Source organism: Mytilus californianus, unplaced genomic scaffold, assembly GCF_021869535.1.
Source record: "Mytilus californianus isolate M0D057914Y unplaced genomic scaffold, xbMytCali1.0.p SCAF_5, whole genome shotgun sequence".
NCBI lineage: Eukaryota > Metazoa > Mollusca > Bivalvia > Mytilida > Mytilidae > Mytilus > Mytilus californianus.
Genome location: NW_026262701.1, coordinates 82,171,735 through 82,188,992, shown reverse-complemented (window position 1 = coordinate 82,188,992; position 17,258 = coordinate 82,171,735). Strand labels below are relative to the sequence as shown.

General features: G+C 30.4%; 1 protein-coding gene across 1 annotated transcript; it reads right to left on the bottom strand.

Annotated features, from left to right (window-relative positions):
* Positions 1–405: 405 nt before the first annotated feature.
* LOC127702786 (uncharacterized) lies at positions 406–10,074 on the bottom strand. Its single transcript, XM_052207089.1, has 13 exons — positions 9,574–10,074; positions 8,222–8,683; positions 7,126–7,212; positions 6,430–6,464; positions 5,587–5,677; positions 5,136–5,216; positions 4,652–4,739; positions 3,839–3,873; positions 3,517–3,604; positions 2,786–3,129; positions 2,321–2,497; positions 1,409–1,510; positions 406–744 (listed from the first exon to the last, which is right to left on the bottom strand). Exons 2-13 carry the CDS (start codon positions 8,489–8,491, stop codon positions 406–408), a joined length of 1,737 nt encoding a protein of 578 aa, XP_052063049.1. The 5' UTR covers positions 8,492–8,683; positions 9,574–10,074.
* Between the last annotated feature and the right edge of the window lie 7,184 nt (positions 10,075–17,258).

The window sequence follows — 17,258 nt, the reverse complement described above, 5'->3', positions numbered from 1 at the left end:
TGGATCAAGAAATTTCATATCTTGCATTTTGCTGATTATATTATGTTCCACCAAAATAGCCTGTCTACACATATTTAAGTTTGTTACTGTAAATTCAGAAATTATTGCGGGCATTTATTATTGCGATTTTTCAAAAATGGGCAAGAATGCGAGTTTAATTAATGCGATTTCAGAACAATCTACGTTTAGATCAACGCTTTATTTATCAAAATGCGAGTTCTTATTATTGCGATACTCACCGAGTCGCATTATTCGCATTAATAAAAACCTCGCAATAATTTCTGAATTTACAGTATTAGATCATTTTCGGTCATGTTTCTATCATTAAGGTTTTGAATGCTGGAGGCTACGTATTTTCTCTTCTTAGAGTTGCTTGAGATATACTTCCTTGTTACTATTTCTGTTTCATCTCTGAGTGTAAATTTTACTGTACTTTGTGACAATAACCTGTTGACTTGAGCGTGTCATGTTAGAGTTCAAGACAGCCAATTGATCAATTCCCTGGATTGTCAGCTCTGTGGTATTACCACTAGTAGAAGTTGAGGGTTCAGTTCTAGATTGACTAGCTGTAGTATCACTCATGGTTTCAACCTTTTGTTGAAAGGCAGATACTAATCTTTCATAATTTTCTGGATTCTCTGTCTGTAATTGTAGTACATAAAGCTGATGATCTTTAACAGTATACGGGTACTGAGATGGCATACTAAATTCTTCATCTAACAATGGGAGGCCTAACTTAATTTTCTGCAACAAAAATAAGTATAAATATATATTATATATTACATATATGTGTGTGCATTATAACATATCGTATTTGTTTTTAGTATTTGAGACATCTTATAATGCAAATTTCCGATATTGAATTAATACATGTAGGTTCTTGATGGCAGATTTATTTTCTATTGTGAAGGTCATTAATGAACATTTAGCATACCAATGATAAATTAAATATAATATTTGCTGAAATAATGAACATAATTGCTGAAAGCTGTAGGGTGACCTATAGTTTTTAATTTTCTATGGCAATCTGTCTCTTGTGGAGAGTTGTCTCATTGGCAATCATACTGCATCTTCTTATTTTTATATTCTGTAAACAATACATATCTATTTTTTCGTTATTTTTTTTAAAAATATATCAGACTGTTTTTTAATTTCACATTTTTCATGTTGTGCCCTTTTAAAGCTAATTATATGGTATAGGTATAGCTCATTGTTGAAGATTGTAGTGACTTTTAGTCGCTAAAATCTACATTCTTTAGACTCTGTTTGATAGTTGTTTCATTGTCGATCATACTACATATTTCAAATACTAATAAATAAAAATTGATATGGAATATGCAATGTTGAATGATTGTACAAAAGTGGTTTTTTTAATTTTTATATTAGGCTGAAATGGACATAACCTCACCAAATTAGGAGGACACAAGTGAAGATCAGTACAATTCTCTGAAAACTGTCCAGAAGGAAGTGCTCTTCCCCATTCTTCAATTGACTGAAAAGTAAACTGTTCCTACAAATAAAAATGCTTTAAAATCAATGTCTCCGCATTATTTAAAGAAAATTCGTACAATTTACATGGTAATATATATAATATGATCTCCATTGATTGAGACATAACAATTAGCCTCAGCAATACAAAGATACTTTCTTTTTTTTCTTTTGGGTGAAATTATGATGTTCTTTAATCTATTTTCTTTTCCCTAAATAACTTGTGAAACTAGTAATTGCACATAGTCTTAGATACATGTTTTTTATTAGTTATTTTTGGCTTTGATCTAGTTTTCAGTAACTCTGAGTACTCTCAAATCTATACTTTGTGTCTTTTGTGTTTTTGTCAGTTTTTTGTCGCTTTGTATCAATCAGATATTTTAAGTCCTTTTCAACTGTTACTTATATCTTGTTCTGATGTTGTACTGTTATACCACTGTCCCAGGTTAAAGTGGAGGGGGTTGGATGGGGTTTGGCTCCAGCAAACATGTTTAACGTCGCCATATTCTGTATGTATTTGTGCATGTCCCAAGTCAGGAGCCTGCAATTCAGTGTTAGTCGTTTGTTGCTGTATATCATATTTGTTTTTCATTTATTGTTTGTACATATATAAGGCTGTTAGTTCTCTTGTTTGAATTGTTATATACTTTTCACTTCAAGCCTTTCATTCATAGCTTCATCTGCGGTATTGGTTTTGATCATTGTTGAAGGCTGTATGGTGACCTATAGTTGTTAACTTCCACATCATTTGGTCTCTGGTGGAGAGTTGTCTCATTGGCAATCATACCACATCTTTTTTATTTTTATATATAATTTCAATTAAAATCTGTACCAAGTATATATGTTGTAGCACATGAATTTCCAGTTTGTATTGTTCATTTGGACAACAATATACACATTCTTCCCATTGGCAAAGAATTCCAGGATGAATGTGCGAAATCACATGCTGGGCTAATAGACGAATATCAGCGAACTTGTCCTCTGTACACTGCTCCCACTTGCACTTCAGCTGAAAGAAAATAAAAGCATATATAATAAACAAATTGTTATAGAAGTTTATATACCTGAAAATCACTTCATAAAAATTATATGAACCTATACAACATGTATTTCATATATCTGTTATATCATAAAAAAACATAAATGTATTGGGCATCCGCTGTCTGATTTTTTTAGGAAGTTGTTGCATTCTTCATTGTTATTATCCTGTACATTTTATAGTCAAATAGGGTTTTTAATTAAATTGTCATAAGTGGACATATTGGTTAAAAAATCATGTAATATAAATATATTTTACATCTACCATTGTAGGTCCTGGATTTTCTTCAACATCCCCACAGAGATGCAGGATAAACCTTTTGAAGTTCTTCCAACATCTGCTTGCCAAAACCTTCACTGTCGTTAGTGCAAACTCTATTCTTGTGGGACTACTAGACTCCACTTCCTCAGTCTCTGCAAAATCTATTGTTGTTGGAATACCACACTCCACTTCATCACTCTCTGCAAATTCTATTGTTGAAATACTATACTCCAGTTCATCACTCTCTGCAAACTCTATTGTTGTTGGAATACTACACTCCACTTCATCACTCTCTGCAAACTCTGTTTGTGATGGAATAATACAATCCACTTCATAACCCTCTGTAACAATAAAGGACTTGCTTAGAAGTTTGTTCAATTGACCTAGACCTAGCTGATTTGCTGGCTTCAGAATTTTATAATCAATATATGACTGGAAGTGGTGTGATTTCGAAAATTAAGCTTAAATAGGGACATAGCACACAAATAATATATTAATAATAGAGCATAAATGTTGCAATCTAGCTTTAAAATGTAACTGTAGACAAGGAAAAAATAAAATAGCACCCTAATTTGAAAGGTAAGATACACAAAATGCACAAGGGAAAAAAGACACATCTTTTTGAGTGAAGCCCATACTATTTCATTTGTAATAAGTCTATTGCAATATTTAATATAGTGGAAAAGATTATGTCATCCAATACATTAAAATTCCTATAACACTCTTACCTATGTATACACTACCATATGCTATGTGTTTATCAGTCTCGTCATAGGAACTCCTAAGCTCCTCTACAGGTTCCTCAGTTATTGGTACCTAGCAAAATAAAAAAGTAATTTTTCAAAAACCTAAATAAATTTGTAAAAAGGTATCTATAAGTAATAAATTGTCAGATTGGTACATGCATTTCTTCTCTTTTTTCCTTGTGTATATAGAAACAACCAATAATTCAAACATTTCTTTTATACCGCATAAAATAATTACAAAAACTAATTCACCACATTTTCAAATGATTATCACCAGAAATAATGAATTCCAAACATTACAAACCTGAAGAGAAAGATCTTTGACTAAGTGAGTTTTGCCTGGAAAAAAAAAAAAAGACATCATAAGTTTTAACATATACATATCTATTTGCATTCAGCAATCCTATTCGACTGTACATATCATTCATTTTCTAGAGGTGTGCAAGCATAGGAAATTTAAATATATTTAATACCAGTAATATCTTAAATAACCTGGAAAGTGCCTATGAGAAATTGTTTACTCTTTTGGATCACCAAAGTTAATCCATATTTTTGAGATTAAATAATATTCATTCTTAAAATACAGAATTATCAGTTTAGTAAATTATTGTTTTATCTCAATATAAAAAAACAGTAATAAAAACAAACTGTAAGGGTATCTAGTCCATGTATGTTCAGTTCATTGTCTAAAATTGTGAGGTGTCTTTTTTCTGTGAGGTGTTGCTTGCCTTGTAACAATTGTTTTTATAGTTCCTGTTATATCATATGTATGTGTGATAACTGTATATTAATAATATAGTAAAATAAACGGACTGAAGTAATCTGCATATTTGAAAACATACAAACGGATTTATGTGAGGACTAAATACATTTTTGAATGTGCTTAATTAATATATACTCATTCCTGTTCCTATTATAATACATTATACCCAGGGAAGGCACTTTAATACTGCTCATACTGGTCCTGAGAAGTCTCATTCAATCCTATATTAATCCTAATATTGACCACTATAATGTAAAAATGCCTATTGTGTGATTTCGAAAATCATTCTATATACCAAAAATATCATAACTGAAAAGCACAATACTTAAATTATAAGAAGTTTTACTACCAAACCTTTTTTAGCATGACAGCAAATAACATGGTCTATCAGAAAATCTTCTCTGGAGCATATTACTGGACAAACAGGACAATTATAAGTGCTCTGAAACAATATTGCATATTGAACTTTAAATAAACAACTTTTGATATATCATACATCTATCAATCTGGTATGATTTGCAAATTTCAATATCTGTAGGTAAACAAGATTAAATACCACCTTCCTCTGGATGTCTGGTAAAAAAAATCAAACACCCACAAAAAAACAAAATACTGACAGTAAAATAATGTTTAAAAGCAGAAAATAATCATGTCAGTACAAAAACTATTGTATCTGCCTTTTCTGTTCAATCTATTAAAAAATTAATATAGAGACGCAAGATAGAAATACACCGAATTCAAAACGTTTACATAGATTATTTAAAAAAAATTCTAATTAACTTATGTTATTATTTGGTGTAAATATTTGAACTGAATAGAAACTATGTAACAAGATTACTTTTTTTTCTTTCTTAGTCACAGCTGTTTTCTTTGATTGCTTCACTTGTGAGGATTCCACAGATTGCTTTTTCGTGTCAGTCTAAAATAAATGCAATAATTATTCAAATATCTTCCTTTTTGCAATAAAATGAATATTCAAGTCCAATAATTCAGTACATTTCCTATGATATAACAGGGTAATTGAATAATTTAAGCTTTATAGAAATATTAACTTAACAAAATCAAGCACAAGAAAGTATTAAGGATAGAGTAAAAAATGTATTCAAGCAACATTGTACTTGCGACTTATTGTATTCTTTAAATGTTTTTGCCTTTGAATTCAAAAATTATGTCTCATTAATCTTTCTATATACTTTGTAGGGATTAAAAAATTAAATGTTGAGATAAATGATATTTTAATTTTCTGCATTTCAATATCAGCATAAGTCTTTAAGTAAACATAACAATACCTGATAGAAACTATGAATGACTGAGGATGACAAGATAACAGCCAGATCCTCAGTAACATCTAGGACTATTTCATTCCTCTTTAAACTGTATCTATAAGAAGTGGAAGTAGAATTAGAAAAATATAACAGTTTAAAACTATGAAGAGATTTAAGTTGTGGTACAATCTTGGATTAAAGGATTTTGTTATTCATATTTCATTGTTTTCAACCTTTTTTTAAGCATGTACAAATGAATCTTCTGCAATACAATATAAATTCAAATGTGCTATAGTATTTATATATACATCATATGTGTACTTGTTTTCAGACTTCTATATAACCTCTCCTTTAAAGTAAAAGCTCCTTGATAGTATTTTAAATTAGAAACACTAAAATTGTTGTTGCCTCATGAAGTTTTGTTGCAATTTTTTTAACATGCAAGCATTTAAAACACTTGAATATCAACTTTTAAAAAGCATGCCATGGTATTTAGTGTGCATTTAAAATAAAATTAGAATAATTAAACTTATAACGATAAATTTCCAAAGTTTTCTTCAACATCATGCATTCATGCTAGTAAGATATCAATGAAGTTTTAAACCACAAAAAAATACTTCATTCAAGTAATTACAAAAAGAAAAAAAATATCAACTTTTTATAGGCATGCCATGGTATTTAGTGGTCATTTAAAATTAATTAGAATACTTCAACTTATAACGATTAACTTTCAAAGTTTTGTTCAACATCATGCATTCATGTTAGTAAGACATCAATGGAGTTGTAAATCAAAAAACTTCTTCATTCAAGTAATTACAATAACAAAAACACATTAAAAGGTAACACAATAATGCAACGATGACAAACCCTGTTTTATAAGTTCCTCTTGGTTTTCTGTGAGACTAAATTAAGAAGGTAATGAAAACAAATAAAGTTATATAATTTTTGTTCAAATCATTTAAGGATGTTTGCTAGTCTTTGTTTTTGACAGATATTGGTAATCCTCTGGTTTTATTCACATGTAGTTCCATCAAAAAATTTGAATGCTAACTCCGTCTATTCTTTTCCTAATTTATAACATATAGTTTAAAAAGCCTTTTATTTTTATTTTACATAGTTTTTAAAAGAAAAAGGTGCTAAAGTTAAATGTATGGAAAATCTAGAGAGAATAAATTCCCACCAAATTTTAAATGGCTTACATCTTAAAAACAAGGACACAAACCTTTAATCAGTTATGTTTTTTTAACTTATTTATATACTATAAATTTATAAGTCTTTTAAAAAATATAGCACCGAACTTTGTTAACATCCCATCTTTATTAATTCAAAATACATATAAAATATGACAGGTATATTTTCCAATGAAATGTCAATAAAATGCATGTTAGCAGTACTATATTTTTTTTTATCTATTAGCAATTTATCCTATAACTTTAAATTAGGGTCTATCATAGCTGCTTATGAACTTATAGAGAATCTATGATTTTATGATATTATCTTTGTTTTGTATTATAAAATGATATTTTCTATTTTAAATAGTACAAATTTTAATTTTTCACTTACTCTTTTATTATTTGATCTTCTTGCCCCAGCTGAAGACAATCTCTTCCTCTTAGAAGGGGTTCTAGAGGAATTCTGATGTTCAGCATCCTGTAATAAACATTCAAATGTAATTCTCAACATCAATCAAAGACAAATGTTAATACATGTACATATCATATAAAATCAGCAGTTACATAAACCTGGGAACAGTATATCTAACGGGAAATGAATCGGATAGGCTTTCCAGTATAAAATTGATAAAATCTCGGACTCCTCGAGACTTCGTAAGATTTATGGATTTTGGTGGCGTCTGACTGAAAATTTATCGGAACTGCTCAATAAAGTAATCACATAATTCTAATCGTAAATAAATACAAGTTTTATCATAAAGTAGATATATTTTGTCATATAAAATGACCAAAATAAGTGTGATTTATTTGATGTGAAGTGTTTTATAATGTTTTTGAATTTGGGAATGCAATCGGCACCATTTTTTTAATACCGTTTGCATTCTGTACCATTCTGTGATAAAATGAATGCAATTATAACAAACTTGAAGTGACAGAATACAAGTTTGATACAACTGTAAAACTAGTTTGAATGACATTTTATTGATATTATCAGAAATTATTAGGATAATAGCGAGTACGTTTTTGAAACATGTCCGTTTCCGTATCGTATCTTTATTACCTATGACACGACGATAAAATTGGCTACAATTAGGTAGTGTCAAGTCCCGTCAATATATATGTTCCTGCATAAACAGTAAGGAAACCGTTTCAATTGTGTTAACTATAATAAACACCTCACAAAAAGATAATATTCAAAGTAAATCCATTATTTTGTAATACTTATGTCATTATCATGTTATGATTTGTTTATAATTCAATTTCTTATCTAGTACATCAACATGTACAATCAACAAATGTACTTTTATTTTTTTCAAAGGCAGAGCCTGCATTTAAAAACCTGAATTAAAATGCCAGGGAGACCATTTATAAAATATCATAGAAAATCAAATGTTAATTTCTAACAAGTTATTTGTCAGACATGCAAGATAGTGATAGACAAATACAAATATGCTTTCATCTAGTCTTATACACAATCTATTAAATACCGTGTCAAAAGGTCTCTTTCCTGTATCAGAAGAAGGTACTGGTAGTCTCACCACTTCTGCATAGGTCATCTTGGGTGACAAAGATTCTACATCAGGTACCTGTACGTGAGATAAGGTTGCAGTCACGGATGTAACACACTTTTGTCTCTCTGCTAAATAGTTCTCTATAGTCATCTTCAAAATAAAAGCTCCATTTCTATTTACATGAAGTCCGTCCCTTCCAAGATGAACAGCAGGTTTAAAGAGCTGTGCATAATCAATAAAAAACATCTACTGTAACCACAAGTTAAAGACTGTATACCAGCGTTCAACTTCTCGACATCTCTCTGCAGTCTTGGCAATGCTGACATGTTCCAATAACTACTCTCATAGTGGTTTACTGCACGGGGAAGTATGCCACAAATACCTATTTGCAACGATTTAAATTTCAGCAGCAAATTCTCTATCAGGAATCTATAAGATCTAAAGACAAAATAAGAAACTTGTACACGAGGCAAATAATATTCATCATATTCATTATTTTTTAGTAAATAAGATTATTCAACCTATTGTTTATAATTAAAAGGTAAGCTATATCTGCCAAATTCATTACCATTAGAAACTAGGTAATTTTATATTATATATAACAAATGTTTCTTTGAAATCAATAATAATCAGCCAATCAAATTACATGATTTGTCAAAGATCTCAAATAATTATCGGTTACCGTTATTTTGGGAAAGAATTTAATGTGTTCCGCCAAATTCATTCATTTTTTTTTATCGTCATAAAAAACATGTAAATTTTATCGTAATCATGGTAATGCACCAAAAACATCATTTGGCAAGAATTTTTAACATTGTTCGTCATGAAGGTCCCCTATTTCAAACCTCATGATTGCTTACATACACTACATTTGAACTTTGGTGGATAGTCATCTAATGGGAAATTATACCTCATCTCTTTTATTTTTATATAGTATCAGCAAACAGGTTTACAATACACCAATCTCGAGTTGTTTTTTAATGAATGAGCACCACTGGTTGACTCGGGGTCAATCGGCATAAATGATGTCATTGAACAATCCGTTTTTACTGTGACGTAATAACATAACCATACACCTTATCGATATTTGGAAATCTGCGCCAGTGGGCCTGAGAATCTGCGCCGCTTAAACTTTTGATGTCATACAACAATCACTTTTCCATTGTGGCGTCAAAATTTCACGGGAACCTTTGTGATTTCCAGTAATGGCGGACAAATAGCGATTAGGTGTATTGTTACATACTAGAGGGGATTTTAAGGGAAGTGCACAAATCGAAAGTTGACTACCGGTATAAATTTTTGTATTTGTTTTTTTTAAACCTCCTTACCTCAAAGTTGATTCAACATCACCAAATACATCATTCGAACCTAGATGCAGAACAATCTGGTCCGGGTTTTCTGTCTTCATGGCACTCATCAGTTGGGAATAGAATTCTTTCCGGTCATTCTGTACTTTGGCACCAGGTATGCACAGTGTTCTAACTGGGTATTCAAACATTGGTACAAGCTGCTTCAGGTTGGAATCCCCTGCAATTAAAACGCTTCTCAAAACTTTATTTAGGTTAGTGTTAAACATTTCTATAATACAAGTATGAAACAATATCGATCAAATATGTTAAAAAATTTAAATACTACAAAATTCCTTCAACTGCAGGCAAATACAAAACACTAAGACGTAACAGTCAAACGGACTATATTCTGTGTCAATAAAAAACTTAGCTGGCTACTTTATGTCTCGTTTTATGTACAACAATTATTTACAAATATATACAAATCTATTTTCAGAAATAATTTTGGTTTTGGTACCAAAAGATTTAGACAGAAAAATACGCTTTCATGTCGATCCGGCCCCACGTCGATCCGGCCCAAGTCGATCCGTCCCACGTCGATCCGGCCCAACGTCGATCCGGCCCATATTTAAAGTCGATCCGGCCCAATAAAAAAATATATTTATGAGGATTAAAAATAAAGATATATATTAATTGTAATTCATAAATGTTTATGAATTTTATTATAATGTAAAAGGTGTACGGTAAAAAAAAATGGCCTTTGACAAATATTTTCTTTAAAAGAGTTTAAAACAACTATGTTGATTATGTTTTCATTACAAGTTTTCAAGATTATTGGGTATAATTATAATCAACATTAATCAGCAGTAATTAGCATTTTCTTTCAATTGACTGTGATCCTTTGTAATAACAAATAGTTACATACACAACGGTACAAGCCGATCCCCAAGCTGATACATACAAACTTTGTTTTTTGTTTTAAGTTCTTAAAAGAAATGTTTGATTTGCCGAATCCTTTCTATAAATATGAAAAAAAGTATATAGTTTTGTTTTAAATCTGGGAATATTAACTTCCGTGTTTTTCAGGTGTTAAATGGCAAAAAGCTTATAAATTCTATTTTTTTGTATTATATATTTGTATTTTACATTATAAAGATAGATATTTACTTTTTTTAAATTCCTTTATAGGAGTATCTCTACTGGAATACAGACGCATGGTAAATGAAGAAATAGATGTGATCTTCACGTGCATCGAGTGTAATTATTTTGTTATTATCTTACAATAAAGAATAATGGATACTCATATAACTTGTTTTTTTTATCTACACACAACTATTCAAAATATTGTCAACTTAAAAAAAATATATTGACTATATTCAATATTACAACAAAAAAAAAAACGTTTTATAGAAGCCTCTTATGTTACCTGAAAAAAAATACAATTAATTATTATAACACATAACACCAAACAAAAGATCAAACTATAAAGACCAGTGATTACGTAACTTTAATCAATCAGGATTTGATTGAATTAAGTGATCACGAGTGACATTACCTTAGTTCACAATCATTAGACAATTGTTGAATAAACAAACCAATTATAGACTAATGATTTGATAAGTCAATATGATGAGTTAAATTTCATAGGTTCCATTGGACTGTAAATATTTATTAAGCTTTTCTGTGTGTGAATTAAATAAAATAAAAATCGCCATGACGTTCAAAGTTATCATGGAAAATAACTTCATATTAATATGTTGACGCTGCTATATAAACAGACACAATCACACTCATTTTCGTATCGATTTAAAATAATTCTTTGACTGGTACTCCAATACTTCACTTACCTGTTGTCATCCATCATTTTTACAAATTCCATTTAAATAAATACTGTTAAAATTTGTTACAAAATCCTCCAAAGTCAATATAGTTTATTCATATTTTATTATGGGGCCGGATCGACGTAGGGACGGATCGACGTGGGCCGGATCGACTTGGGACGGATCGACTTTGGGCCGGATCGACTTGGGGCCGGATCGGTTTGGGGACGGAACGACCGGATACCAAAAATACGCTATCGTCGTAGTTTTCTTGCTAGTTTGTCTCAAAAATACGATGCCGTATAAAAGAGGAAATATATATATACACAGACTCTCAATATCTATTCAGATATATTATCAAAATGTCGACAAAATATAGCTTTTTCTTTATCGCAGTGGTAAGAAATATGGAAGATGGACGCTTTAGGATGCAGCATTGGATGATGGGAGTTTGAGAGCACCATGTATCCTTTTAGCAGCCAATGAAAACCGCCGTCGCAACTTAACCTAATTTAAATATTAATTTGGGCATATGCAGAATATTTCCCATCCGACCTCTGTATGTATACATATATTATTGATTCAGTTGTGATGGAAATAAGTAGCGCTGGAAAAAGCATTTGCCGTATATCTTACAGAAGAAGAAAATTTCAAAATCTAGATCGTTTCATTTAAACTGTTTCCATACGAAATACCGGGCATCGTAAACCAGTCCGGTAATGCTATATCTTAATACCACAAACTACCATTGGTAATAAGATAGATTAGCCGTCAGAGGGCGGTGAATTTCTTGAATCACTGGGTTCGTAAATGAAGTCTGTTACGTAACCTTTAGCGGATACAAATTTCTGTGCTATTAAACTTCCAATTAAATATTGCATTTGAGGAATGATAAATCAAATTAGCTTTATTTTCAATACAAAAGTCAAGCAAACACATACATACGCACTTTTACACGATCTTGAAAGAACTGTAGAATGAAAAACGTTTGGACTCTATTTAGACGATAAACAAAATGGCCATACACGATGACAGTAAAAGCAAATGCTATTAATGATTCTTTTCAATAATTCGCTGTATTTTTTTTAATTTTCTCTATTGTTCCAGACTGTATATTGACCTCTACATGTCAGTTTGGCGTTGGGTTGATATCTGATTGTTGTACGTGTAATATCGACGTGGGTTTTATTTATAAAAATAACAACTATTCGCCAAAGTTCAAATAAAGTGGATGTAAGCAATTATAGGCAACCATACGGCCTTCAAAAATTAGAAAAATCCATACCGTATAGTCGGCTGTAAAAGAGCTCAAAATCATGTATTATATTGCGATACAGTTTATATTGATAAGATTTATTCAAAAACCTTTCAAGACATCATAATTATTTGCATTTGTTTTGTTGATTGATAGTGGTATCAGGATTGGAATGAGATCAAAAATATATAGTTCTGCTCAACAGAACAGGTAAATCAGTTGTAGTAGGTTGTTTGAAGTTTGCAGCATATTTAACTTTGTACATCTTTTTCAGGTCTGTAATCGATATAAAAACAGAATATGCGGTATGATTGCCAATGAGACAACTATCCACAGAAGTTCAAATGACAAAGCAATTAAAGGCAACCATACAGCCTTCAAAAACGAGGAAAACCCTTGTCAGCTGTAAACAGTCCCGACATGAAAAGTATGCAACAATTCAATTGAGAAAAGTAATCGCATGATTTACAACGAAACAACAGGTCGGAACACCCACCCCCTCCCGAATGAGGGATATCCCTTATTACGGTGTTGTAGAAAAGGACAAAAGAAAATGTAGCCTTTTTTACTTATAAAAGGGGGGGTCATTATATTCGGAACAACTTTTCTGAAGGGTGGATCTGGAAAGCAAAATATTGTCCTATGAAATATTGTCCACCAAGACAATATTTCATGACTATGTATCATGAAATATTGTCCTGATCTATGAAAAAATGTCCAGAGAAGGACACATTTTCATTGTGAAATTTTGTCTGTATATAGACAATTTTTTTACAGATGATTACTATGAAATGTTGTCCTGTTAAAGGGAGGTAGTATTTTGTGTGTATTGTGACAATATTTCATTAACAGATTGTCATGAAATTTTGTCTCATGAAGGGGAGGTTATTAACATATGTCATGTTGGATAATGATATCATTAAAGTATTTTATTTGATTGATAATAACAAATAATAAACACAGATTAATAAATAGATACAGGTATAAAAAAAAATAGGCTTGCTCACCATGGATGGCAAGGAATAAAAAACACTTTTCGAACATCTCAGCCATGAAGGACATAATGTTTTACCGGAGGGAATTTCTGAAAATCAGAAAAGAGTTATCAGAAGAAAGGCTTTTTCATTTTGTTTACAAAATAATGAAATTTATTCCAAATGTTTTGACAAGAAAACAAATGATGTTTCAAAAATAACTTGGATAAACTGGAAAGGGTTACTTGCTTTTCAAAATAATTTCAGTTATTATATATAATTCAAAAATGTGCATGCTGCATGCTTGTGTACTATTTTTAATTTTGTAATAATTTGATTAAGAAATGTTTTCATGGACAGTATTTCAAAGTGAACATATTGTCCCCCATGGAATATTGTCCGTCGGACGAAATTTCATATAAAATATTGTGCGTGGACAATTGAACCTTGAAGTTGAAACTAATAACGATTACGTGTATCCTATCAACCCCTGAAAAAAATAATTCTGTCTTCTCGACTACTTCCGCGCGTCAGGGACTGATTTTTTAATATATTGTTATAGAGTATGTTAATAAGGACAAAATCACATCATATAAGGATGTGTGCACGTCATATAAGGATATTTGCACATCATTTAAGTATATATGCACATCATATAAGTATATTGTCACATCATATAAGTATATATGCATATTAAATAAGTATATTTGCACTTCATATAAGTATATTTGCACATCATATAACTTAAGGACATTTGCACATCATACAAGTATATTTTCACATCATATAAGTATATATATGCACATCAAATAAGTATATTTGCACATCATATAAGTATATTTTTACATCATACAAGGATATTTGCACATCATATAAGTATATATACATGTATATGCACATCATATACGTATATTTGCATACCTTATAAAAGAGGGACGAAAGATACCAGAGGGGCATACCATATATTGATGATATAAGGATATTTGCAATCATATAAGGATATTTGCACATCAAATAAGGATATTTGAACATCATATAAGGATATTTGCACATCAAATAAGGATATTTGAACATCATATAAGGATATTTGCACATCAGATAATGTCAACTGTACATCATATAAGTATATTTGCACATCATATAATGTCAACTAGACACCATATAAAGTTATTTGTACATAATATAAAGGTAAAATCATATAATATAATAGCAAATGCACATCATATAATAGCAAATGGACATAATAAGACAGTTCTGGCGTTCTATAGTTCAAGTCCAAAGTGTGTTTGAATGAAGTGTTACAATTACAAGTTGAATGGAAATTATGAATATTAGATTCTTTACTCTGATCAAAAAGTTACAAAAAAGAACAATCATCAATTAAACTTGTTTTGTGGTGCATGCAGTGGAGTAAATGTTTTCCCAATCATACAATATTCACTTTTAAGAAGAATATTTCCCACGGATATGAATACATGGAATTATTCATTTTCTTTTCCAATTTATTTACCGGTTAAGAAAAACGAAATTGAAGTCTTAGAAATTCTTATAAAAGATGAATAGGGATAAAACGCATAATTTAAAAAAAAAAGTAGTCTTTTACACTAAAAATACCAAACTCCAAGGAAAATTAAAAACGGAAAGTCCATTAACAACCGTCAGAGTTACAGATTTTTGAGATCAAGTAGGTGTTGAAAGTGTAACATACGAGGAATTCAGACCTATTAATTAAATAACAGATTACAATCCTATAGAATTTGATATATGAGCAAACAATGTTGTGGCTTATATAGATCTTAAAAGATCAAAACTATACGTTAAACTGGAAGTGAAAAAAGCAAATGGTGAAGATTTACAAGATGGAGATACGCTTTGGTAAAATGTAACAACTGGATATTTATATTTATTTTTCATGTCGGGGCCTTCAATAAAGTTTTTTTTATCACTAGTTGGGAGCCTTAAATGGCTCTTATCGCACATTCTCCTTTATTACTTTGGAATGTATATGCATTTAGGGCTAGACACATTCAATTCTGCAGTCTAGTTCATGTTTGACGACGAAATTCAAACTTCTCTAGACACAATGCGACTTTAAAGCTTTATAAGTTGTAGACCAAATTTGATTCTGGTTTTTTAGACCTTATTATGACCTCTAGCTGTATTTCCTTAAAAAATAGTATTATCATCAAGATAATCTTTCTGTTTTACTTTCCTGTCGTAAGATTGGTACAAATGTACTCTAATTTGTGACATCGCCTCACAATAATACTTTCCAATCAGAGACGGAAATAAAAACGCCTTTGATAAATTCTTTTGTTGAATGGTTAGAAACATTTGTGATGAAGGGACATATTATTACAAACGAATAATGTACAATACTAAACGAGATTAAATGCAATAAAACATTTTTGACGTTTTGTAATTAGAAAGTGGATAAAAACCGGCAAGGCAGTTCACAGCTGGTAGTTGTTGGTTCGTAAACAAGATCTGTACGACGGGAAGTTATTGACGGGAATTTATTGTAAATCATTTAAAATATTTGCAGTTTCCTCAATAGTGAGTACATACTCTTGTAGTTTTTATTTAATGTTTATCTACTGAAGTGAGAAAAATTTGTATTTGTAAGGCAATATGTTTTAACTTACAAATTTTAACCTTAAGACCTATTCTATATAATAGATATAAGAAGATGTGGTATTAGTGCCAATGAGACAACCCTCCATCCAAGTCAAAATTATAAAAGTAAACCATTATAGGTCAAAGTACGGTATTAAATACGGAGCCTTGACTCACACCGAACAGCAAGCTATAAAGGGCTCCAAAAATTACTAGTGTAAAACTATTCAAACAGGAAAACCAACGGTCTAATCTATATAAAAAACGAGAAACGAGAAACACTTATGAACCACATCAACAAACGACAACTACTGAACATCAGATTCCTGACTTACATGTAGGACAGAAATGGCTTAACTCAATCAAAAGACATATTAACACCGGTGAACATACACTGAACAAATAAATTTGGTCTATGATACAATGCAACTACAATGCAAATACAAAATAAATAAACTAAGGGAAACATGTTATACCGCTGTGAAATGTTAAACAATTTAAAAAAAACAATATGCTTGAACAAAAATATCATCCATATGCAATTACTTTAAACACAGGTAAATAAAAATAATTTTGTTGTTAGGTATACGAGTACAGTTCAGATAGAGAAAGGAAATATTTTTACAAAATAAATAATTTTGATGTTCATAGTACGAAGAAGTGAAAATGTATATTATAGTAATACCAAACACTTATCAAAGTATATAAGCATAGCTGTATATGTGTTGGTTTATACATCTATGATATAAGTAATAAATGAAGCACGTAAGATGTTTTTCTTTAACAACTTCAGTTCTGAGTTTAGACTTTAGGATAATGGTTAAAAATACCGTTAGCTTTATTACCATATCAATAACATAATGAGAGGTTGTACTGTTAAATATTTTATAAAATAAAGTTCAGTTTGTTTATCTTTTGACCCTTTGAGAATCTAAATGACTCTGTAAACGTAAAGAACCATGCACAAATTAAAATAGTCTAGTTTTTAGAACATATATCATGCATATTGTCAGATTTACAAATAACTTTGTAAACGAGTGTAATTTTATTTTTATTTTG

Coding starts and splice junctions, on each gene's coding strand:
- LOC127702786 (XM_052207089.1), bottom strand. CDS start 8,491: ATGTTTTTTATTGATTATGCACAGCTCTTTAAACCTGCTGTTCATCTT. Junction 7,213..8,221: donor GAAAGAGACCTTTTGACACG/GTATTTAATAGA, acceptor TGTTTATTACAG/GATGCTGAACATCAGAATTC. Junction 5,678..6,429: donor AGAGGAACTTATAAAACAGG/GTTTGTCATCGT, acceptor CACTTCTTATAG/ATACAGTTTAAAGAGGAATG.